The 26,705-nt window shown below is 41.5% G+C and overlaps 1 protein-coding gene across 1 annotated transcript; it reads left to right on the top strand.

The window, feature by feature from the left end:
• On the top strand, positions 1 to 25,285 carry PIWIL3 (piwi like RNA-mediated gene silencing 3). Its single transcript, XM_059409905.1, is given in 20 exon segments — positions 1 to 11; positions 339 to 433; positions 5,189 to 5,317; positions 5,922 to 6,037; positions 9,221 to 9,339; positions 9,984 to 10,064; positions 10,395 to 10,595; positions 12,492 to 12,603; positions 14,927 to 15,053; positions 15,263 to 15,380; positions 15,774 to 15,885; positions 20,331 to 20,531; positions 20,680 to 20,783; positions 22,574 to 22,644; positions 23,027 to 23,183; positions 23,843 to 23,888; positions 23,890 to 23,969; positions 24,874 to 24,998; positions 25,001 to 25,020; positions 25,169 to 25,285. Coding segments are annotated over 20 exon segments (2,142 nt in total).
• The last annotated feature ends 1,420 nt before the right edge of the window (positions 25,286 to 26,705 follow it).

Here is a 26,705-nt window from a genome sequence, read left to right as displayed (position 1 = left end):
ATGGTTGATGGGTGAGTTAAGGTAGGGCAAGAGAGCAGGCAGAACCACTCACGTCCATCCCACTGAAAGTCAGAGCTCCTATAAAGCTTCCAGGTGAACATCAAGGTTGGCTTCATTTGGAGCAGGAGGGAGGTGTGCCGGAAGGGGCTGGGCCAGCAGGGTTGAAATTGAAATGACGGTGGGTCCCAGGAGGGCACCCCATCTTCCTGATTGCGGGAGCATAGGCAAGGCAGCTAGGCTAGTCCTACATCCATTTGGTGACTGGGGCAGGGTACAGGGCCAGTCCTGGAAAAGGCTAACCCTTTTGCAGAGAAGCTTTAGCCCTTCTGACCCCGCAGTTATCAGTACTCAGACGTTGTGGGGCTGGAGGAGTGGAGCCCCAGGCCACAGCCTTCTCCTTGGCCACAGAGGAGCCTAATTCTTGAGGAGGAGGGTGAGTGGTGTCAGTGGAGCTGGGAGGACCCATTTGGGTTAGCTCCAGGGTGTGTGTGCCTCTGGTGGGGGCAGGCAAGTGTCCAGGGGACACCTGGGCTCCTCCTTGCACTGTGGAGGATACAAGGTAGGTGAGAACCCTGTGCACACCTGACTCCTATAAGCAAGCACTGTAACCCATGGTGTCCTGCCACTTTGTGGGGGGAAAAGAATCCTAGCCAACGATTTCTCTTAAATTTTTAAGAATATTTTACCAGGTTCCTGTCTTTTACTACAGGACACTTCCTTGACAACTTTGGAGTTATCAGGCTTGTTGGTGTGATCAGAAAACCTGCATGATTAGTACCTGCTGTTTTCTTTAAAGTCCTGATTTGTAGAAAGTTACCAGGCAACTTACACAGAGATGTCTAATAGAACCGTGCTGTTCCAGGGCTTGTCCCCTTGAGGGTCTGCACCTTCAGGACAGCAATGTCAGGCCGAGCCAGGACCCGAGCCCGAGGCAGAACCCGTGGTCAGACGCCCTCTCAACCCGTGCCACCTGAAGCCACTGTGCCACCTGGAGCCACAGCGCCGCCAGTGAGCTCAGCCCTGTTCAGTCTCCTTTATGCGAAAGATGCTTTAATTCCTTTACTGCTTCCCTCTCATGTGTTTTCACATATGCACATGGACTTCCATCCGACCTGAGTGGATGGGAGGGTTTCTGAATAGCTTGGCCCCAGCCAGTGAGTCCTCCTGGGGAGTTACTTCAAAACAAGCAGCTGATGCTCCACAGATCTTCCCACACTCCTGATGTGCTCTCCCAGAAAGGTCCCACTCCCTTTGTTTGAAGAATCCCCATTCTTCCAGTTGCTGGGGCCAAAGTCCTTGGATCCATTGTGGACTCTTCTCAAACCCTTCACATAAATAACCAGGAAATACTGTTGTCTCCCAATTAAAAAAAAATCTGGTATCTGATAATGTCTCATCACCTCTGTTACCACCTTCTGGTCCAAACCACCAGCATCCCTAGGTTTGGGCGGTGGCTTCCTAACCAGTCATCTTGCTTTCCCCCTGGTCTTTCCCTCCATGTTTCCCAGCACAGAACCAGATAAACTGGTCCATGCAGCTCCTCTTCCCAGTGCCCTCCCCTTTACGCATTCCTGTTTCCTTAGTCAGAGGCACATGGTTCAAAATGGCTTCTGCCCCACCACCTCTCTGACATCTGCTTCTCTCTCCCTTGCACCCCTCGCTCCAGCCGCAGTGGCCATTTTGTCCTTCCTTGAACATTTCTGCCTTAGAATTTTTGCTCTTTTTCCTCTACCTGTGGCTTGTGTGACCTTGTAACTCTCCTCCTTCAACTCTTTGATTCTGTCTCAACTTTGTGCTGAGGCTTGCTTCATCCCCCATTAACTTAACCAGTCCCCTTCACACTCCACCTTCCCAACAACACCCACTTTTGCCTACTTTGCTTTGTTCTATTTTTCTTCATTTCCCAGGCACTTAACATGCAAATGCTATGCAAATCATTATTTTTATTTTCCATCACTGGCATGCGAGCCTTTACAAGGGAACTTGCTTCATTCCCGGACAGTGCCTGGCATGTGGCAGGCAAATAATTTTTGGATGATGAACAAATATCGTTAACAGCATCCTTTAGGACTCTTCCCCCAAAACCTGCAGGCTCAGCAAGCCGGCCAAACTCCGCCTAGCCCCCCGCCCCTGCAAGTGAGGAGCCAAGTGGTTCAGCCTGCACAACGAAGAAGACCAAGAAGAGCACCTCAGGCTCCAGGTATAAAAGAGAGGGATACGGTGGGGGACAGAGGATGTCTAATTTGTGAGGGTGTACCACAGTGACAACATTCCAGGTAGAGAACTGCAGGATCCCCATAGGTTTTGGCAGGATGGGACTGGAATACAGGCCACAAGTATTTTTCCTTTCTGCAATGAATTAATCAGTCAGCATTTTAGTGCCCCTGTATTTTAAGGTTTTTGGAAAAGAAATGGAGATTGATGACCATCAGTCTAGCCAATGGCTTGATAGAATTGTTTTTCAGATTTAGACCATGCATTTGTATATAATGACTCCAGGTTAACTAGGAATTCTGGGAACATTATCGTGTTTATAAATCACTGCCCTGGGAGGTTGAGTCGCTCCTTGAGCACCTCAACATTCCCCTGCCTTGTATTATCCTCCTAGGTGGAAGGCTATCATGATAGAGGTGAGCACAAAGGCTCCTGTATTAGCCAAGGATTTGGCTAATACAATAAGACCTCAGATCTGATGCTCTGATTTGCTCTTATTTATATAAGAGTGTGTGTGTGTGTGTGTGTGTGTGTGTGTGTGTGTGTAAGAGCATAAATGTGAGTTGTGAGTGGAAGGGGAAAAGGAGAAAGCATCTTAAGCAGGCTCAATCTCACAACTAGGAGATCCTGATCTGAGTCAAATCAAGAGTTGAACACTCAATGGACAGCCAACCAGGCACCCCATTAAGTTTGAAATTGTTATTAATTACAGTGAGAATAGATAACATGTATCTATCCTTTAACACAGTTCTAAGTGTACGATAGATACAGTGCTGTTAACTGTAGGCACAATGTTGAATAGTAGATCTCTAGAATATATCTGACAGAAGGGAGACTTTATACCTGTTGACTAACAACTCCCCATCCCTCCTCCACTCCACCCCTGAACACCAACCACCATCCTACTTTCTGCTTCAAGGAGTTTGACTATTTTAGATGTCTCCTATCAGTGGAATTTTTGCAGTTATGCAGTATTTGTCCTTCTAGAACTGGCTTATTTCACTTAGCATGATGTCCTGAAGGTCATGGTTCTTGCACATTGTAGGATTTTCCTCTTTTTTATTTTTAAGGCTGAATAATTTTCTACTGTATGAATATACCGCATTAGCTTTACCCATTCATTCCTTGGTGGGCTTTTAGGTTGTTTACAGGGCTTGGCTATTTTTAATACTGCTGCAGTGAACACAGGAGTGTTAATATCTCTTTGAGATTATGATTTCAATACTTCTGTAAGAATCCCCCAGAGGTGAGATTGCTGGATTATATGGTGGTTCTACTTTTAAGTGTTTTGAGGAACTCTATACTGTTTTCCATAGCAGCTATACCATTTTTTGTTTTCTCAAAGTGTTTAAATTTCTCCACATCTTCATCAGTACTTGCTGTTTTTAAAAAATTTTTATATATATTTTGTATACATATTTTCACTCACATGTATTTTCACACACACATATTTTCACACACATGTATTTTCATATATATAAGTATATATGTGTGTGTATACATATATATATACATATATATATATAATAACCATACTTACAGATGGGAAGTGATAGCTCATTCTTGAGTTTCAGGAGTTCCTTATATTTTGGAAATTAACCCCTTATGAGGCACATGGTTTGCAAATGTCTTTTCCCATTCCTTAAGTGCCTTTCATTCTGTTGACTGATTCATTTGTTGTACAGAAACTTTTTCTGTTTGAATTCCCACTTGTCCATTTTTGCTTCTGCTGTCTCTGCTTTTGGTGTCTTATGTTGTAGATATTTTTATAATAAACTGATACAAACTCCAGACTCCATGAAATGAAGTTGTAAATGTGAATGCAAAATAGTAAAATACCCATTTTTATCCTCTATATCCTGTCTGAAGAGTTTTGATTAACGCTTCACGTAAAGCACATTATATATAGCAAGTACTAATGAACGATGCCAAATGTTTTTTTTTTTTTCACTGAAATTTGAACGTGGTAAGTTTGATTGCTGGAGGTGTCTGGAATTAGCTGAGTTTGATAAAAAGCATTTAAAAAATTTATATGTAAAATGAAATTTAATAGCTTTTCTATTATAGAAATTTAGACTCTGGTATAAGATCTTCATAAATGAGGAATAATAGCTTCCAGAAGGAACATTCTGAAAAGAATCGGTTTTTGTAGCCCAGAGTGGGGACTATATTAGCTATTCAGGGGCATATGGATAATATAGGTTTCTTTCACAATATTTGAAAGAATGCTTTGCACTGTCCTCCAAGTATTAACCTTGTAAAATATTTAAACCTGTATGCATATAACTATGGGATTAAAAAAATAGAGCTTTTCCCAGTTGTTAATAAAAGAATAGATCAGTTATTCTGTAGGAAAAGCATTTCATTTATATATATATACATATATATGTATATATATATAAAGATTTTATTTGACAGTGAGAGAGGGAGCACAAGCAGGGAGAGTAAGAGGGAGAAGCGGGCTTCCTGCTGAGCAGGGCGCCCAGTGCAGGGCTTGATCCCAAGACCCTGGGATCATGACCTGAGCCGAAGGCAGATTATTAATGACTGAGCCACCAAGGTGCCCCAGATATTTTTTTTAAGAGCCTGTTCAGTCAGCATTTTCTAATGTCTATGAGAGGGCCGTGTGGTGACAGGTGATTGGCATATAAAGTCAGTAGAGAAGAGACAAAGTTTCTGGACAAGTGCTGGATGAAGGCAAAAGGCATAGCACTGATGTGTGTGAGAGGCTGGGCCAGCCACTAATGTGGAGTGGGGTCTTGCTGGGAGAGGCTTCTGGGTCACAGTCCCCCTTTCTGGTGACCCATGACTGAAATTCATGTTTGGATCCTTTGACAATCCTCTTTCCTACCTCGAGTGACCTGACTTAGTTTGACTTCACAGCTGGGGTTTAACAATGTCCTGTTTGACTCCCCCCCCCCCACCTTTTTTTAATCATCTAAAATTCATGGATTTCACATTTGTTTCCATGTAGAGGAAACTCAGCTGGTGGCTACAGTCCAGGCAGCGTCGTTGAAGGAGAGAAACCATTTTGGGGGCATCTTTCGAGACCATGTGGTGGATACCTGACAGTACTTGGACCACGTGAGAGAGTCCACGGCAGGTGCAACAGCCATTAACAACCCAGCATTAGGGAACTGTCCCTGTTAGACGTGTGCTGGGGTGCTTGTGTGTGTCTCAGGGTGTGTGTAAAGCTTCATTCCATCGCTGTGAGAGCAGGTACCTTCCTCTCTGTTCTCATTGTCGTCATAGCACCCATTTCTGCAGAAACAAAGACCTGTTTTAGCATCCCAGATGGACTCTTCGTTTCTCTCTTTTCCTTTTAGAGCCACTAAGTTAGAATGACCCAGCTTTTTGGATCCACTGAGATTTTTTATCTTAATTAAACATTATTACGATGTTTACATTATTACACTAGGACTTCCCACTCACCCTCCCCACCCCTTTTGGGAAATCTTGTGTTAGAGATTTTTTTTATTGTTATTGTTAAAGATTTTAATCTTCTATGGTAACTCTCAACGTACGCTTATGTAGGACGCATCTGCATGGATGGTACACGTTCTGGAACAGCAGGTGTATATAGTGTTTGTGTGGTGGTTGACGTCCTTGTTTGGCCTAATTTTGGCTTGTGGTATCAGGGTGTCCACATTGTTTTGGGTGCAGTTGGTCAGCTTGTTTCCTGGTTAACACATGGCACCATTTTGCAGGCACACGGGGTAGACTTGTGAAGCTATTTGCAAACCATTTCCGAGTGACATCTCGCCCCCAGCAGATCACCTGTAAGTACAATATTGACTACATGCCAGACATTGAGGACAGACAAGTTCATTCAGAACTGCTTCTGTAGCATAAAGCGATAATCGGAAAGTGTTATATATTTGATGGAACTTCTTTGTTATTACCTCACAAACTACGATCACCAGTTAAGTACTGTTTTTGGACATTTTCACTTTTTTAATTTTTTTTTTATTTTTTTTTTATTTTTTTATTTTTTTTTTTTAATTTTTTATTTTTTATAAACATATATTTTTATCCCCAGGGGTACAGGTCTGTGAATCACCAGGTTTACACACTTCACAGCACTCACCAAATCACATACCCTCCCCAATGTCCATAATCCCACCCCCTTCTCCCAAACCCCCTCCCCCCGGCAACCCTCAGTTTGTTGTGAGATTAAGAGTCACTTATGGTTTGTCTCCCTCCCAATCCCATCTTGTTTCATTTATTCTTCTACCCACTTAAGCCTCCATGTTGCATCACCACTTCCTCATATCAGGGAGATCATATGATAGTTGTCTTTCTCTGCTTGACATATTTCGCTAAGCATGATACGCTCTAGTTCCATCCACGTTGTCACAAATAGAAAGATTTCATTTCTTTTGATGGCTGCATAGTATTCCATTGTGTATATATACCACATCTTCTTGATCCATTCATCTGTTGATGGACATCTAGGTTCTTTCCATAGTTTGGCTATTGTGGACATTGCTGCTATAAACATTCGGGTGCATGTGTCCCTTTGGATCACTACATTTGTATCTTTAGGGTAAATACCCAATAGTGCAATTGCTGGGTCATAGGGCAGTTCTATTTTCAACATTTTGAGGAACCTCCATGCTGTTTTCCAGAGTGGCTGCACCAGCTTGCATTCCCACCAACAGTGTAGGAGGGTTCCCCTTTCTCCGCATCCTCGCCAGCATCTGTCATTTCCTGACTTGTTGATTTTAGCCATTCTGACTGGTGTGAGGTGATATCTCATTGTGGTTTTGATTTGTATTTCCCTGATGCCGAGTGATATGGAGCACTTTTTCATGTGTCTGTTGGCCATCTGGATGTCTTCTTTGCAGAAATGTCTGTTCATGTCTTCTGCCCATTTCTTGATTGGATTATTTGTTCTTTGGGTGTTGAGTTTGCTAAGTTCTTTAAAGGCATCCAAATCGGCAAAGAAGAAGTCAAATTATCACTCTTCGCAGATGATATGATACTATATGTGGAAAACCCAAAAGACTGCACTCCAAAACTGCTAGAACTTATACAGGAATTCAGTAAAGTGTCAGGATATAAAATCAATGCACAGAAATCAGTTGCATTTCTCTACACCAACAGCAAGACAGAAGAAAGAGATATTAAGGAGTCAATCCCATTTACAATTGCATCCAAAACCATAAGATACCTAGGAATAAACCTAACCAAAGAGACACAGAATCTATACTCAGAAAACTATAAAGTACTCATGAAAGAAATTGAGGAAGACACAAAGAAATGGAAAAATGTTCCATGCTCCTGGATTGGAAGAATAAATATTGTGAAAATGTCTATGCTACCTAAAGCAATCTACACATTTAATGCAATTCCTATCAAAGTACCATCCATCTTTTTCAAAGAAATGGAACAAATAATTCTAAAATTTATATGGAACCAGAAAAGACCTCGAATAGCCAAAGGGATATTGAAAAAGAAAGCCAACGTTGGTGGCATCACAATTCCGGACTTCAGGCTCTATTACAAAGCTGTCATCATCAAGACAGCATGGTACTGGCACAAAAACAGACACATAGATCAATGGAACAGAATAGAGAGCCCAGAAATAGACCCTCAAATCTATGGTCAACTAATCTTCGACAAAGCAGGAAAGAATGTCCAATGGAAAAAAGACAGCCTTTTCAATAAATGGTGCTGGGAAAATTGGACAGCCACATGCAGAAAAATGAAATTGGACCATTTCCTTACACCACACACAAAAATAGACTCAAAATGGATGAAGGACCTCAATGTACGAAAGGAATCCATCAAAATCCTTGAGGAGAACACGGGCAGCAACCTCTTCGACCTCTGCCGCAGCAACATCTTCCTAGGAACAACGCAAAAGGCAAGGGAAGCAAGGGAAAAAATGAACTACTGGGATTTCATCAAGATCAAAAGCTTTTGCACAGCAAAGGAAACAGTTAACAAAATCAAAAGACAACTGACAGAATGGGAGAAGATATTTGCAAACGACATATCAGATATTTTTTTTTTAAGATTTTATTTATTTATTTGACAGAGAGAGATCACAAGTAGGCAGAGATTTAGGCAGAGAGAGAAGGGGAAGCAGGCTCCCCACTGAGCAGAGAGCCCGATACGGGGCTCGATCCCAGGACACTGGGATCATGACCTGAGCCGAAGGCAGCGGCTTAATCCACTGAGCCACCCAGGTGCCCCTTCACTTTTTTAAAAGATTTTATTTGGTGGGGTGGGGAGAGAGAGAGTGAGTGAGTGCAGAAGCAGAGGGAGAAGGAGAAGCAGACTCGCCACTGAGCAGGGAGTCCAGCATGGGGTTCAATTCCAGCCTCCTGAGATCATGCCCCGAGCCAAAGGTGGACACTTAACCAACTGAGCCACCCAGGCACCCCCAGTACTTTCTGGACATTTGTTCTTTCTCCCACATTTTTACTGTATTAGAGAAAATATACCATTTCTGTACAATGGTTTGAAGAGACCTCCTGAAGATCTCTTGCCCATAGGGCTTGTAAGAAAACCCACCTGCCATGTGTGTTTATCAGGAGGTTCCCTTGTGCCTCATTTCAGCACTTACAATGAATTTGAGAGCAATATATACATTTAATTTTTTAACCTTTTCAGTGGCAAATATGGCTCAAATGCTGATGAATTATTGAATAATTTAGTCGTTATCTCTTGCTCTCTCTAAAACTTCAGCAAAAAAGTTTTAGAACTTAGTATTTTCTTCAATAAACTTCCATATTTACCAAGTGACTAATACACAGGAACTTGTTTTTTGTTTGTTTGTTTGTTTTTTTAAGGATCTATAAATGTTTAATTCTGACTTCTCACTTTGGTCTCATAGATCCTATCTTCTCCCTGCACATGTCTCTGGGAGCAAGATGGCTCCCACCATGTTCATGTGTTGGATACCCAAGTGACACCTTGATTTGTGGTCCAATAATGAGCTTGCTATCCTTGGGAAGACTGCTGGACCTTTTTGTTTGTTTGTTTGTTTTTCTCTCAGAAAATGGAATTGGTCAGCCTGCTGAAAAAACAGGTTGTGAAGGTGACCATTGAATTCACCAGCGAACTCATGCCCACCTCACCAGACTGTTTACGTTATTACAACATTCTCTTTAGAAGGTTTGTTCGTAGGATTTGGTTTCCTTGAGATCTGGTTGTGTGTTAGTGTGTCAGTGGCATGGAACATAGATGTTTGCTCCTAGAGTTTTGTGTTCTCGACACTTCCTTGTTCTGGGAAAACAAAGGATCTTGGAAATGACATGGCACTTGAACCTCACCTAGACATGTTTAAATTCTGTGGCTTATTCTCCATATTGTTCTCCCTGCCTACTGCCACATCCCATGGCTGGTTCCTGTCTAGAAGGAGGAATGGACATCAACTAGGCACATCTACGTGTGTTTCTCCCTGGAGCGAATGCACTTGTTTTCTACCTTCATAATGATGGACAAAAATTCAAAATTAAAATCGGAGGCCCTTAATCTGCAAAATCTGTTTTGGCTCATTTATAGGAATGGAGGACATTCTAATGGCCTTTTCATGACAGTCAGTTGTATATTATGGAAATCAGGGAAAAAAAGAGGTTAAATGAGCTTGAATATCTAACCTCACCATGTAATTTACTTGTACCAGGCACTTCCGTTAATTATTGGTAGACCAAGTCACTGGCAGATTCCCCCCCCCACTACAGTATCCTCATGTGTGTTACTAAATGCTTAATAATATTTGTGGCACTTTTAACAAAATCTGTTCTTCCAATTTCTAGAATTTTGAAGATGATGGAGTTGGAGCAAGTTGGTCGCAACTATTACAACAAGCGAGAGGCCATGGAGTTCCATAATCACAAGTTGGTATCAAGTAGAAAGTTTCACATAATGTTTATAATTTATATAAATCTATATCCTATATAAACCTATATTTTCAAATGTGTGTGTGTGTGTGCATGTGTGTGTATGTCGGGGGGGGGCGGAGAGCGCCTGTGGGTGGTGATAAAAATGGTTTAACAAAGATAATATAACTGGCTCATCAGGTAAATATCTATTGGAAAGATCCTTTGAAAGACCATTTCTTACTTGACTCCTAAGCACCAATTTTAGACCCTGACTGACAGCCCTGTGACATTTCTATATTTGGAGCTTAGAGTTTGATATTCACATCTAATGTGTTCCATTTGCAGGCTGGTCATCTGGCCTGGATATGTTACTTCTATTCTTGAGTATGAAACCAGCATTACCCTCTGTGCTGACGTGAACCATAAACTGTTCCGAATGCAAACAGCCTATGATTTAATATCGGATATTCGTGATGGCTTCCCCACAAAGGAAGAGCTTCAGGAGCAAGTTTCTAAATGACTAGTCGGATCAGTTGTTTCTACGATGTAAGTCTGCATCCCATCACACTCATAACTTCTCTTTTCCCTATAAGAGGTGTCCCTATAGATTTCAGATCAATCAGGGTTACATTTCAGAAGCAGACCTGGCACAGCAATGGCCAGAACCACTCCATGCTTTTTCTCATCTGGCTCTATAGCACGAGAGAGGAATATGTGTTGGGTATAGATTTTGCAGTTCTTGAATTCCTAATGCCGATCCAGTCCTCTGCTCTGAACCCTCTCTTGTGATAACAGAATATGTCCCTCTTTCTTTTTTTTCTTTTATTTTGCTTTGTGTTTATTAAAAATCAGGGCTTAATTGAAATCCATGAGCAAATTTCCCCTTGGAGGAAGTTTTTTTTTTTTTTTTTTTTTTTGAGGAAGTTTTTTAAAAAAATTTTTTATTCTCCCTTTAGACCAGATGCTTTAAATTGAGAAGAGTGTGGATTTAACATTGCTTAGGCAATATTGTAAGAGTAAAGTCAAGGACTCCTGCTTCCCAATTTCAAAACTTACTATAAAGCTCTAATAATAAAAAATAGGGGGCATGAAGACAGGTGTAAAAAATTGATGAAATAGAATTGAGAGTCCCAGGGTTAACCTTCATGTTGATAGTTCATTTTCAACAAGAGTGTCAAGACCGTTTAATTAGGGAAGGAATACTCTTTTTAGCAAATATTGCTGAGACCACTGGATATCCACCTGGGCTTTCCTGACACAATATACAACATTAACTCCAATTTAACTCCAAGAGTAACTCAAAATCGACTTAAATGTAGGAGTTAAAAGTATGAAATTCTTATAAAAAACTATAGTAGGAGTAAATCTTCTTGACTTTGGGTGGGGCAAAATCTTCTAGGATGCCAAGAGAGAGGGGATGATAGAAGAAAACTACAAATTGGACTTCATCAAATTAAAAATGTCCATTCTTTGAAGTCAGAAGTGAAAAACAATGGACAGAATGAGAGAAAACAATTGCAAATCACCTATTCATAAATAACTTGCATCTATATATAGAGAGAACATGTACAAGTCAATTTAAAAGACAACCCAACTTTTTAAAAAATGGGCATAGTATCTGAATAGACATTTCTCTGAAGTCAATGTACAATGACCAATAATCACAGGAAACAATATTAACATTATTAGCTATCAGGGAAGTGCAAAGTCAAACCACACTGAAATGCAACTTCATACCCACTAGGATGGCTAAATGTGAAATCGTATGGTCTTTGGAAAGCAGTATGGCACTTTCTCAACAAGCTATATATAGAATATATATATATAGAATAGAAATTCTATTCCTGGTTGTATACCCAGGAAAAAGAAAAGCCTATGTCTACCAAAATTGGTACATGAATGGCCAGAGCATCCTCATTCATAATAGTTCAAAAGTGTAAACAACTTGAATGTTCATTAAGTGATAAATGGATGCATAAATGCAGTATATTTATGAAATGATATATTATTTGGCAATAAAAGTGAACTGCCAGAACACACTATGGCTGGGATAGACCTTGAAAGACATTATGCTAAGTGGAGGAAGGCAGTCAGGAAGAGTCACATGTTGTGTGATATAATTCATGTGAAATTGGATGGGTAGGCAAATATATAGGGACAGACACTAAACTAGTGGTTGCCTCAGGACTGGGGGAGTTTAGTGGAAATGAGGAGTGACTGTCGTGGCTGTGGTAGTTCTTTGGGTTGTGTTCAAAGGTGTACAACTTGGTGAATATACTAAGAATAACAAATGTTATATATATATACATATGTATGTATATATATAAAATAAGGGGGATATATCTTGTAATTACTCATAGGATTTAAAGCCTCTTGTTTCTTGCGTGATCCCATGCAATGAATGCGTTAGGAATAAAACCATATGTTGTGACTATTCCACAGGTATAACAACAAAACCTATAGGGTGGATGCTATTAATTGGGAGGAAACTCCCAGAACTACATTTAAAACCTCAGATGGTGCTGAAATCACCTTTGTAGACTACTATAAAATGGTAGGAAGTCTTTCTTTCAGTGTATCTAAATCTTTTTTTCTTATTCAAACATGTTTCCCAATAATACATGTAAACTTATAGTCATAATCTTATGTATAATAAATACATATTATAGAATTTCTCCTTGGGGTTATTACAATTTGACTTATACCTATTTTCCATGTGTTAGAGTGCCTTGTATATAGGGTAATGTCATATAACTAGAATGGTTCCAATACAGTAAGTTTTAGAAGTGGCTATGGTAGTTCACACATGCTGGCATCACAGAGCAGTAGGTTTGGGAACATTTTGAAAGAGCATTTCTGTGAAAGCAAACTACCTTCTTGGCATGTGTTGATAGGAGGAGCCTTAGATGTAAAAGAAACATAAGACCATGATTTCAGCAGGTTTGCTTGAGCAAAACAGATGGGCTGAAGTAATTAAAATGTTGGGTAGCCTTGGGGTACCCTGGTGAGAACTCAGTCTACTAACAGATGGCAGTGTAGTTGTTGTGTTATCATGAGATCTAGAAAAATCCCAGAATCCATAGTGGAGCCCTTAGAAGGAAAGTACATTCCTGGCTTTCAAAAAAGTTTTCATAATAATACAAAGTGGGACAGCAGAATTCTTTTGAAAATGAAGTTAATGTTGCAGGAGATCCTTCTAGAATGTCACAGGACAGCTATGAGAAATAAGTAGTGTGTTTCCTGAAGTTCTCAACAGGAAGAATAGCTTGTACAAAGACTTAGCTAGACTGGTGGTAAGAGTGGTGGTTGAGGCCCTAAAATGACCCTATGATCCTGCACATTTGTGCATACATCTCCCTGTAAAAGCTCCTGCCTTAATTAAGACTCTAGCACTTGGGCGCCTGGGTGGCTCAGTGGGTTAAGCCGCTGCCTTCGGCTCAGGTCATGATCTCAGGGTCCTGGGATCGAGTCCCACATCGGGCTCTCTGCTCGGCAGGGAGCCTGTTTCCTCCTCCTCTCTCTCTCTGCCTGCCTTTCTACCTACTTGTGATCTCTCTCTGTCAAATAAATAAATAAAATCTTTAGAAAAAAAAAAAAAAGACTCTAGCACCAAGAGAAATGGGGTGAATCTCAGCTGCCTTTCAAATAACTACTTTAAGGAAAAAAATATACATGGTCTGCAACAAGATCACGAGAATTAAAAGTAGTATTTCAGCTCAAGAGCCATGAACACTGGATTTGAAGTCTTGTCTCAGGTAGGAACTCCTTTGATGTTCTCAAGATGCTTAATAGGCAGATCATACAGAATTCATGTGGCTCACTGATTACAGAGGAGGACCTCAGTGATCAGCATGAATGGATCTATGACAAATCATCACTTTGTGTTGGAGAGTAAGGGCACTTTGTCGTACAGGAATTGGAGCCTAGGAATAAGACCTTCTGGGTAGGATGTCTTGGCAATTGCCTTTTCCTGCTGGAATACTTTAAGGGAAATGATGTTGGAGACATGTTTGGCATAGCTGTAGTAGTAGTCACTCTAAAAAGTGACCAGGTTTGTTGTCCCCCATCCGTTTGGCAATCCTCTTGAAATTTCTCAATTATGTGTTAAGAATTTTTTTTTTAATTTTTTATTTTTTATAAACATATATTTTTATCCCCAGGGGTACAGGTCTGTGAATCACCAGGTTTACACACTTCACAGCACTCACCAAAGCACATACCCTCCCCAATGTCCATAATCCCACCCCCTTCTCCCTAACCCCCTCCCCCCAGCAACCCTCAGTTTGTTTTGTGAGATTAAGAGTCACTTATGGTTTGTCTCCCTCCCAATTCCATCTTCTTTCATTTATTCTTCTCGTACCCACTTAAGCCCCCATGTTGCATCACCACTTCCTCATATCAGGGAGATCATATGATAGTTGTCTTTCTCTGCTTGACTTATTTCGCTAAGCATGATACGCTCTAGTTCCATCCATGTTGTCACAAATGGCAAGATTTCATTTCTTTTGATGGCTGTTAAGAATTTTTAAAAGAGTCGGGTAGTGAGAGAGATCTATTCCAAGAGTTGGTCCCACATCTACCTATATGAAGTCAAAGAAGGCTTATTACAATGACCACAATATAATGTTTGTGGTCCCGCCTCTCCTCAGCCATGTGTGCTTATTGGGAAAAAAAATAAAAAGAGGCCATCCCTGGGACATCTCAAGGGAACATGAAGAGTATTTTTGATGTGTCCTTAAACCTTGGGAAACTGGGTCCCCAGGACACCCCTGGGCCTCTGTTGGTGATCCAAAAATGAGCTGTTGTACCCATTTATGTGATTTACTGGGGCTTGGATGGTAGTCATGCCAGTGTTCTTTCTTACCCCTTCTGAGCAGCGGTATAATCAAGTAGTCACGGAACTGAATCAGCTGCTCTTGATCAGCAAAGGCAAATGGAAGAAGAGCAAACAGGACACGCCCCGTGAGCCTATACTGCTGGTTCCCCAGCTATGCAACCTGACAGGTACTGCGCATTTACCCGGTCTTCCTGGAAGACCACCCCTTTCAAGCCCCAGATGCTATGATCTAGAGGTCCACACTTTCCATAGTCCCAGGTGACCCAGAGCTGCATTCTCTCTATTGGCTCTTCCTTCTCCAGATAAAGCCACTGAGGCTTCTCCCATATAAATCTATTCTTACTTGTTGAGCAATATTTTTTACTCTTTTTTAAAGGTCTAACAGATGAGCTGTGTAAAAATTACAGAGTGATGAGAGACTTGGCTCTCCATATGAGGTTGGATCCAGAAAAAAGGCAGCACGAGTTATGAAAATTGATGAATACTATACAGACGTAAGTGCTGATTGTGTGTGTGTGTGTGTGTGTGTGTGTGTGTGTGTCCTGAAGTCAGGACATGTGCAGAACTCTTGGCATTTCAGATTCCCCAACTAAAAAAACAGGTCAAAAAGAAAGTGAGCTCTTGGGGGAACAACTCTATTTGTTCTGTCAGTGCAAAGTTAGGGGAGGTCTGGAGGGGGAAAATGAACTAGAAAGATCCTAAGTGCAAATGTGAGAGCAAACATATGATTTCAGAGTACTAGGGGCCTTCTCTGCAACATGTCAGCACAGAGGACAAACAACAGGTTTGAGGAGAATTAGGTTAGAGGAGAATTTTGAAAATGGATCATTGCTTTTGCTTATTTCCTTGAAGGAGGTTTGATCCTGTGGAAACATTTTAACTTTCAGAAATAAGGAGATACAACGGGAACTTCAACTCTGGGATTTGAAATTTGATGCCAGCTTCTTGTCCTCAGGAAGAATCTTGAAAGAAGTAAGAATTTTTCAAGGAAGACGAGTGGTAAGACCATTTCAAGATGGTTGTGTTTTAGTTATTCATTTTGTCATTTGGGGTCAAATGAATAATAATGCAGAGGAACTAGCTCAGGTCAATAACTCTCTGCTCTCTCTTCTTGGCTACCTGTCTTTTGTCTAGGAGACAGCAAGCAGATGTTCAATTAAAATGCATAGGGCATCCTTGGCATAGAGTAAACTCTGTATTTTATCTCTGTTAGTGTTGTGGTCCTCTCTCATGGTAAAACTATCTTCCAAAGTTTTCCTTAGGAGTTAGTTACCTAGAATCAAGACCGTCCAGAATAACCCATGAAAGAATTCCAGCATCACTTACTTCTACCTTAAGGCAAAAATAGGTAATTAAGTCATGACTGAAGTTTAAACTAATAACCTTACAATAGGAAGTAGCACAGATTTGCAATGGAAAGGCTCTTCAATATCAGCAAAGGCATTATCTCTCTCTATATATTATATACATTATATATTATATATGTGTAATATATAGTCTTATAAATTATTAAATCTTTTACATATATAATATAAATAAAAAATTTTAAATGAAGTGTTATCCTCTCTTTTGCAGTTTGACTCCCACCCACAGTTTGCAGATTGGACAAAAGAGACAAGAAGTGGACCCTTACTCAATGTCAAGTCACTAGATCATTGGTTAATACTCTATCCTACAGGATACTACAGAGCAGCCTCATCCTTTCTGCAGAGTTTACGGAGAGTCACACCCACCATGGGTATAGCTATGAAAGAGGCAAAAATGTAAGTCGACTACCTCTGATTTAAAAACCAGTCATTAGCTACCTGAAAGTGGAATCAGAAGATACTAAATTCTAGGGGTGCCTGGGTAGCTCAGTGGGTTAAGGCCTCTGCCTTTGGCTCAGGTCATGATCTCAGAGTCTTGGGATCGAGTCCTGCATCAGGCTCTCTGCTCAGCAGGGAGACTGCTTCCTCCTCCTCTCTCTCTCTGCCTGCCTCTCTGCCTACTTGTGATCACTGTCTGTCAAATAAATAAATAAATAAAATCTTAAAGAGAAGATACTAAGTTCTAGGAGTCAGTCACTTTAATCGAAACACTGAAAGGTTATAAGCAAATAAGTCTAGCCTATTCCAGTAACAGATAGTAAAAATAGGCTTTTGTGATGTATGATTTGTGGCTATCAGGACTCATACTAAGGAAGCCAAAAATTGAACTTACTTTTGTCTAAAGAACAAACTTTTGGGGTGCCTGGGTGGCTCAGTGAATTAAGCGTCCAATTCTTGGTTTCTGTTCAGGTCGGGCTCTGTGCCCAGTGGGGAGTCTGCTTAAGATTCTCTCTCTCTCTCGCTGCCCCTCCCCTCATGTGTACATGGGCTAGCTCTCTCCCTCTCTCTCTAATGAATAATAAGTCTTTACAAAAGCCTTTCAACTGAAGTAACTGTCTTAACATGGTATTTTGTTTTGTTTTATATTGTGCTTCATTGGCAGCATAAAATGCTTGTTACATGTTTATTGTTCATTGCCTTTTGAGTATAGAGGTCCTATACTTATTTTCTTTTTTTCTTCTTTTTTTCTAGGCTTCAAGTAAGTCATTCAGTCCAATCCTATACAACCACCTTAGAAAACCACGCATCCTCCAAAACACAGATGGTAAGTGTCTGTGTGACAGTGGCTTCATGTCTTGACATGTAGTGTTACAAATCACGTATGTTCAGTTTCGAGTGGCAGACACTCAAAATCTGTCTCAAGAACCCTGTCCTTGGCAGGGTCTTGTCTCCAATTCCTGCCCTGTTCTCTCTTGGAGGTTGTCAGTCTGTTCATGGTCTCCAACCTTTCAGACATCTCCCTCTGGGGGTTAGGCAGGCACTCTGGGTCCCTACTTCTCTCTTGTCTTAACCCTGTAACTCTTCATGACCTTGGTAGACTGGCTGAGCCCCAGAGAGGCACAGTTCTGTATTTTCATCAGCTTGAACAGCTCTTCTTAGGAGGAGACCAGCCCATGCTATTCCAGAAGCTGAATCTGTAGGGGACAACATTAGCTGACTGCTCGCAGAAAACTCAGACATCCTCATGTAAAAAATTAGAATCTAGAAGATGTTGCATCTGTCTCTAAAAGGTTGACTTACTGACCTACTAAAATATACATAAATATATAAAAGGAGGGAGGGATGGGTGTGTGTGTGTGTGTGTGTGTGTGTACGCTGTGTGTGTGTGTATGCTGTGTGTTGGTTTGTGTGTAATCTGTACCCAGAAAGTGAGGTGCTTAAAAAAAAAAAAAGCATATCTCTAAGTTAGTTTAGCCTTCATCTTTAAAGGATCTCAACGGGCATGGAGAAATCCTAAACCAATAATGAACGACTGATACCTACCTATCAAACACACACACATTGACCACAGTCCATTACAATTAGAAATCATTAAACCACATACATTCAGAAACCAAAGAATTACTTGTAAGTAGCAACCATATTAGAATGATACCAATAGAAAATCTATTTATTTATTTATTTATTTTCATGTTTGGTTTAGCTATTTATTTATTATCATCATCGACTCAACAAACATTTAACTGACCACTTATTATACTGCCAAACACTATTCAAGGTACTGGGGATATAGCAAGGACAAAACAGACCAAAAAATCTCATGGCCTCTGTGGAGTTTACATTTTTTTTTAACTTTCATTTATTTATTTGAGAGAGAGAAAGAGAAGAATAGTGGGGGGATGCACAGAGGGAGAGAATCCTCAGGCAGACTCCCTTGATGCAGGGCTCAGTGTCACGACAGAGATCAATAGAAAATTTAGAAACTATTTTAGACCTTATAAGTAGTATGCATGAAAATCTGTTTAAAACAGCAAGCTAGGGACACCTGGGTGGCTCGGTTGGTTAAGCAGCTGCCTTCAGCCCAGGTCATGATCCCAGCGTCCTGGGATAGAGTCCCACATCGGGCTTCTTGCTTGGCAGGAAGCCTGCTTCTCCCTCTGCCTCTGCCTGCCACTCTGTCTGTCTGTGCTCACTCTCGCTCCTCTCTCTCTGACAAATAAATAAATAAAATCTTAAAAAAAAAAACACAGCAAGCTAAAAAAATAATGTCAGGGGCCCTCCAGCCCTTGATCAGTACATTAGGAAGGAAGTCTGAATGTTAATACACTAAGTGCAGAGTGAGACAAAATAAAGTAGAACAAAAGAACAAAAAACAAACTAAACAGAGAACAATACACGTAAAGCCAAAAATATTAAAACTTGATGCTGTCAAGAGTGAAGAAAAGAGTCCAACAGAGGCTTGACAGCATTAAGGACAAGAAGAGTTCATGATTAACAGACAAAATGGAGGTTAAAGAAATGTTAGGACAACACCAGGGGTGCCAGCAAGTCTGAAAACTGGCAATCTAGTCTTTAGAAAAAGAAGAAATGAACTGGTTAGTGTGATGAATTTTAGGAAACATAATTGCAGATAAAATGTAAGCAAAATGTGTATAATGCATTTGATAGAATTCCACATTTCTGGGACGCCTGGGTGGCTCAGTTGGTTAAGCAGCTGCCTTCGGCTCAGGTCCTGATCCCAGCGTCCTGGGATCGAGTCCCACATCGGGCTCCCTGCTTCTCCCTCTGCCTCTGCCTGCCATTCTGTCTGCCTGTGCTCGCTCTCTCCCCCTCTCTCTCTCTGATAAATAAATAAAATCTTAAAAAAAAAAAAAGAATTCCACATTTCTTGTGAAAAGACAAAGTCACTTCATCTAGAATGAGAAAAGAATGTCCCTAATATGATTGAGGATACCTACTCCCAGAAAGTCTTCCTAGAAACATCATTGTTAAAAATAATACTTTTTATAACATTATATATAAATGTTAAACATATAATAATGCATACATGTTAAAAATGCTACACGGAGGATTTTCCCATCATAGTATGAACCCAGCCAGGTGGTAACTGCTCTTCCTCATGGCTCTGTGTCCTGCTAGAGGTCCCAGCGAGTGTTGGAAACTTTGTCTGCTGCCCATACAGCAGCCAGTTCCCCTGATTCCTGGGCTTGTTTCCTTAGGGGTAAAATGGGGATAGTATTGATCTCAGTAGGTTATTGACAAATGAGCAAATGCCCCTTGCATAGTGTCCATCCTGGACGCTAGGACAGTCCTGACAATGGTAGATGTAAGTCTGTACTTTTTAATCATCCTGTCTTATGTTCATGATAAACTCCCAGAAACAGAATAACCAGGACATAAGGATTTTGCAAGTTCAAGTCAGGATACTGTCTGTGCCTGGCTCCCAGACTTTCTTCTTCCACATGGTCACCTTCACAGCTGTTTCATGGGCTGGGATTCCAGACCTCTTACCCTCATGGTCCAGCTATTGATTGAATGGATAGATTCTAGTTACTCAGTGCTCCACCTACACAGACATCCTGTTCTCCTATCACTGTGGTTGCATACTGGACAGTCCCATTTTTGCTTTCTTCCAAGGTTGTTTGCGTGTTGTCCAGTGAAAAGAAAGAGCTGTATGATAGCATAAAACAATACCTGTGTGTCAGTTGCCCAATCCCAAGCCAGTGTGTCATCACACGGACCTTAGACAAACCCCAGATGCTGCTGACCATTGCGACAAATATTGCCCAGCAGATGAACTGCAAGATGGGAGGAGCCCTCTGGAAGGTGGAGACAGAAGTACGTTGGATTTCATTGCCTTCTCTTTATTTCAGTTGTGTTCAGTGGAATTGGTTAAGACTATATTTACCTATCTTGAAAATGTAATTGCTTAATTTTGTTCCTATTGTGTTCTAACTCCATGTACTACCTATTTAAAAAATTTTAGTTGCAGAATGCGATGTTCATTGGTATTGACTGTTTCCACGATACTGTAAATCGGCAGAAGTCAATTGCAGGCTTTGTGTCCAGCATCAATCAGGAATTGACACAGTGAGTGGACTTCAGCAGACATTGTGTATATGGCAGCTAGCTGTAGACCAAAGGAGAGAGGTGGACCCAACTCATGTTTTTTTGACAAGGTCCATGGACCTTGGTCCTCCTCTTCTGGCAAAGTTATGCTCCCAAAACATTTGATGTGGAAGGCTTTATTTCATTTTCCCATTGCTGCTTACCAAATGATGACAAATATGGAGGCTTAAAGGGCCATTCGTGTATCCCTACATAGGTCTGTCGGGCAGAAATCTGGCACCATGTGGCTCTTGGGTGGGCCACAGGTTGGGCAAGCCACATTCTCCTCTGGAGGTGTGGGGTCCTCTTCCAAATGTACGTATGTGTGGCAGAATCCACTTTCTTTGGGGGGTGGGTAGATGGAGGACAGAGGTCCTCAATTCCCAGACCCATCTCAGCTCCTTGAGTTTCATCCACATTCCTTCTCGAAAACCCTGTTCCCCCCAAGGGCACACTGAGTCCTTATTCTTCTTCAAATCTCTTCCTCTTCTGCCATCAGAGAAAACTCTCTGCTTTTCAAGGGACCCATGAGATTAGATAAGGTCCATCTGGAAAATCTCCTTATAAAGCCAACCATGCCATAAGACATAATCACAGGGCAATGGGACAGTCAAAGGTTCTGAGCATTAGGACAGGTAGAATTCTGCCCACCAGAGGCTCTAATGATCACTGAGTCCCTGCATGGGGACCAGGAACACAGAGGGAAGAACTCAGGTCCCCCAAGGGGAAGACAGGTGTAGGAATATGACCAGCAGACTCTAGGTACAGGATCTGGTCTTCATACATCTATATGACCTGCCAAAGAAGACTTCCATATCCCATGTTTCTCCTTTGCTCCAGGGACACTTCTGTTGTCTGTGCTTAGAGTAGAACCTGCCTTCAAATGAGTTTGCACACTCTTCAGTTTATAGTTTCTTGAGCACTAGGACCTGTAAAACCATCACACATGCTATGCTTACTGATGAGTGTAGCCCACTAGGTATAATTCCAGATTATTCTTTAAGGAGGATCCATCTTTATTTTCACAAATGGCATCATTTTTTTCCCAGTCCTGTTCTATTTTGATATAGTAACATTGGTTTGCTTTTTGTTTGGGGTGTGGGGCAGGTAAAAAAGAACATTGCAACAATGGGAAGGAAATTAAGCTTTCATTCAGTTCCTAGATATTTTGGAGCCCTTGATATATTCAGATGCTGAGAACAGCAGTGAAAATGTTTCACCCAAAAGCATGATCTCTCATGGAGTGTGCATTCTGGAAAAGAAGCAGGGAAGCATCTTATATCGTGTCAGGTCATCATGATACCTGAATTAAATAGAGAGGATAGAGACTTGAGAGAAACATTGCTCAATCTGTGGGGAAGTGGTTAAGTAGCTATTACTGTTCCAAAGCAGATGGCCATTGTTTGAGACATGAGGCTCAAAGCAGGGATCTCCAGGAAGGCTGGCTGTTAATTTTGTGGTGTCCCCAGTGGGTGAGACAGCAGTGGGTGAGACAGAAGTAGTCTTGCACAGTGAAAGTGTGCATAATTTGGAGCAATGTTAATGCTTCCATCCTGAATTCCTCTTTGTGTGCATTCCCAATTTTAATAGGCGCCTTGGGGTATAGGAAGAGATTAGTGCTTCAGTCTCTGCAGGGGAATCCTTAATGGGATCCTCAGCTACCTATAAGGACTTTTCTTCTTTCCTGGAGGTCCCCCATGAACTCAGAATCAAAATGATGACATTTTCAGAGTCTTGTTTCCCAAACCAATGGCTGATTTTTCTCCAAAAAGGTGGTTCTCTCAGTGCATCTTCCAGGAATCGGGACAGGAGCTTGTGAATGGGCTGAAAGCCTGCTTGGAAGGTCAGTGTCTTCATCAAGGTTGGGGTCTCTGACTTGATACTGTTTGTTGTCCCCCAAGAGACCTTGGCAATGACTAAAGACGCTCTTGGCTGGCAAGGTTAGGATGGTGGAGGTATTACTGGCATCCAGTTGATGGCTAGAGACCAGCATGCTACAGAAGACAGCAACACCCTTACCACCACCACCATGGACAGTTATCTGGCTCAAAATTTTAGTAGTGGGGCTGGTGAGAAACGCTGGGCTAGCCTGAAGACTTAAAAGGCGTGACAGTGTCCTGGAGGCTACAGGGTTGGAAAAATGACCCTAGAAGTTGTTACAAATAGCAGCGGTCAGTTGGTTCTGAGTTACTGCTTATTTACCCAAGTTTCTGGTTTCCTTCCAGCCGCCCTGAAGCTCTGGTGTAAACATAACCTGTTTCTGCCACAAGCTATCATTGTGTACTGGGATGGAGTGGGGGATGGTCAGCTTCAAGCATTGCTGGACCATGAAGTACCACAGATTGAGTCTTCCTTAAAATCCGTGTGTCCTAAAGACTCTGGGTATATAAATTGTAAAGTGAAGATTTTGTAAACTCTACATTTCAGTCTTTGAAACGAATCTGTAGCAATTATGACATGTGAATTAAGAGAGAAAGAGCATGAGAGAGAGGGCATCAGTCATTAGGTGGGGAGAAGATAGACGACCCTTCATTCTTAGACTTTCTGCTCCATACCCAAGTCAGAGGACAGAACAGAACTGGAACATTCCAGATTGTATTCTCCCCATGGAACCCTAAGAACCTGTCCTTTTTTCCTAGTCTCTCTGCAAGCCTTGATGTAAGGGGTACTTCTTAACCTCTGATATTCATTAAAATCCAAGAACACAGCCTGGTGATGGTTTGTATTTATGTAACTCCTTTATTCTGGAGTTTTGTACATCCCAGTCCTGGGGATCTCTCTCAGCTCTTGCCTCTGGCCTCCTCTGTTTGTTGGTGGAGCCTGGTACCCACCATGGATGACCTTGTAAGGAAGTTCCTCCCCCACAATGTGGGTGGCTGAGAAGAGAAACCTCTTTCACTGCTTAAGCCTGGGCACAGGGGGCTAGGACAGTAAGGTTGGTGTGTGGGGAGAACTGCCTCTTCTGTAGATTCTTAATGGATCCTGTGTTGTGGTTTCAGTACTCTGAATGCCAGCTGGTGACACCAGTCATTCTTTTCAAGGGTCAAACTTACTTTCATTGTGGTGAAGAAACGAATAAACACCAGATTTTTTTGTGGAGTCTGAAGGTAGACTTCGAAACCCACTTCCAGGAACAGTTATTGATGTGGAGGTGACCAAGAGGCAATGGTAAGACCCCCCCTTTTATTTGTTTAAATAAACATTCTCTTTTACTCAAACAAAAATAGAGGAGGTGTGTGTGTGTGTGTATGTATGCATGCGCGTGCGCGTGCGTGTGTGTTCAAGGTTTGCCTGGCTTGGAGGATAACAGATTGACTTAAAGTTGGTTGAAAATTACATGAACAGATAAACTTGGGATTCTAGAAGTTTCTGTATTCCTTTTTCTTCTAGAATTTACAGCATATACCATAAACATACTGATATTCCTGGGTTGTTGGAAAGAATGACTGAGCTTCTGATTAGGCAGAGATTTGTCAATTGTGCAAATGAGAGAATTATGTACAACACAGGATGGGAAATGAAACAAGACTGTCCTACAAGCCAACAGGGAGAAATGAAAGAAAATGAAGGAAAGACAAACACTGATCAATCTAGTAGGAGGCAGGAAAGGGTTAAAGGAAAAAGCAAGTGGGAAAGTATGATCCATAAAAAGCATAACATAATGCACATGAGAAAAAGTCCCATATCTACAAGAAGCTGATGGACCTTGCCATTTCTATCATTAGGGGGTTTGAGTAGATTCCAGAGATTCCTGGGGAGACGTCTGAAGGGTCCATCCCTGGAACTCTGAATTGAGGGTCCCTGTGACCTTATCCAATGTGCCAATGTCAGGTTTCTGCATTGAGGCGTCAGCTCGGATGCTTCTGCAGAAATCCCATGAGTGTTGCCCTGACCTTTATGAACTTGCTTTCCCAAATCATTGCCCCACAGTTCAGTGGGCTTCTACATGTAAACAGAACTGTCTGTCCAATGGGTTTCTGTCTATTCATGGCACATCAGATGCTAGGTTTGCTATGTTCTTTTTCTTCTGAAATTAAGCTGTTGGCTAGACTCGTGTGTTCTGCGATTCCAGGTATGATTTCTTTATCGTGAGTCAGTCTGTGAAAGATGGTACTGTCACTCCCACTCATTACAATGCCATCCACGATACAGTTCGCTTTACCCCAGATAAGATACAGCATCTCACTTATAGACTATGCACATGTATTACAATTTGGCAGTAAGTATTTTTTATATGCATTTTCCTTTAAATCTCTAAGATTGCTCCATGTTGAATCTATACTTTGTGAACCTTTTGAATTGATACCTGTGAAAGGTTAAATTCAGACAAAGTTCAGAAAAAAATTTTGTTGTTCTTTCTGCTAAAGCATGTCATTCGAGTTCCTGCTCCTTGTCACTATGCCCACAAACTGGCTTACCTTGTGGGTCAGAGTATTCACCAAGAACCACACCATTCCCTGGCCAGCCGTCTCTTCTACCTGTGACTTTCAGAAGAAAGCCTGACGACATGTTGAAAACCAGCATTTTTAAGTTTTTTTTTCTTTTGAACGTGTACTTCTGAAATACTCTCCTGGATGCATAGTTTTAATACAAACATATATTTGGTGGGGGGAGAGTGAGCAGGGAGGAGTAGATAGAGTGAGAAGGGAGAGAGAATCCCAAGCAGCCTCCACTCTCCTCAGAGTTCAATATGGGGCTTGATCTCATGACCCCATGATTACGACCCCAAGCCTAAATTAAATGTTGGACGCTCGCCTGGCTGAGCTACCCAGGTGCCCCAAGAAATATTTTTTTAAAAAACTATTTTATTTTTTGGGGTGCCTGGTTGGCTCAGTGGGTTAAAGCCTCTGCCTTTGGCTTAGATCATGATCCCAGCATTCTGGAATCAAGTCTTGCATCAGGTTCTCTGCTTAGCAGGGAGCCTGCTTCCTCCTCTCTCTCTCTGGCTGCCTCTCTGCCTACTTGTGATCTCTGTCTGTCAAATAAATAAATAAATCTGGTAATATTCTATTTATTTATTTGACAGAGATCACAAGTAGGCAGAGCAGCAGGCAGAGAGGAAGGGAAGCAGGCTCCCCGCTGAGCAGAGAGCCCAATGTGGGGCTCAATCCCAGGACCCCGAGATCATGACCCGAGCCAAAGGCAGAGGCTTAACCCACTGAGCCACCCAGGCACCCCCAGATGCATAGTTTTAAATTCAAATCATTTGGATGGGACATGGTGGTTCAGAGTGGTGTGCCCTTTTGGTGGTACAACCACTGACTTAACCTGATCCTTCTATTTTCCAGACAGGGAAAAAGACCACGAGGTTTGTATCTTACAACTTAACTTTGAGTCAGTGACTTTATGATGGACCACGCCTGAACACTTGGCACTTCTGAGCAAGTGACACCACTCGTCATTGAGACTGGGCATTAGTCTTATGAAGTAGACTCCCTTGGAAAAGGATATCTTTCTGAAACCTTTTATTTTTAAGGGACAGAAAAGCTCTAAAAATGTCAAAATTAAATGGGGGATTTAATTGTCTAATTTAAAGTTGTGTAGGAAAGAAATAACCCATGTACGTAGTATTGCTCACTCTTCCAATGGGTGGAAATTTGAATGTGACTTTGGTGGAGCTGTAAGAGTTGGAAGCTCTTGGAACATTGAAGCGTTTTTGTCACTTTTACCACAAAGAAGGGAAACCTAGATCTTGATTAGCACTTCCTTTTCGTGCATTCTCTTGTGCATGTTCCAAGGGTGATGTTACTGTTAGCTGTACCATAATCAGAAGAGTCTTGAATAATTGGCTGAAATGAAGCTATTATGTTTTTTCTAAAAACATACTCCCCCCCCCGCCCTTTAAATGATCTTTAAATAGATTCAGGAAACACGATGTAAAACTTTGTTTTCTTATATTCCTTT

Source organism: Mustela nigripes, chromosome 8 (genome assembly GCF_022355385.1).
Source record: "Mustela nigripes isolate SB6536 chromosome 8, MUSNIG.SB6536, whole genome shotgun sequence".
In the NCBI taxonomy this organism is placed as follows: domain Eukaryota; kingdom Metazoa; phylum Chordata; class Mammalia; order Carnivora; family Mustelidae; genus Mustela; species Mustela nigripes.
Note: the sequence above shows the minus strand (reverse complement) of the source record. Positions and strands in the feature narration are given on the sequence as shown.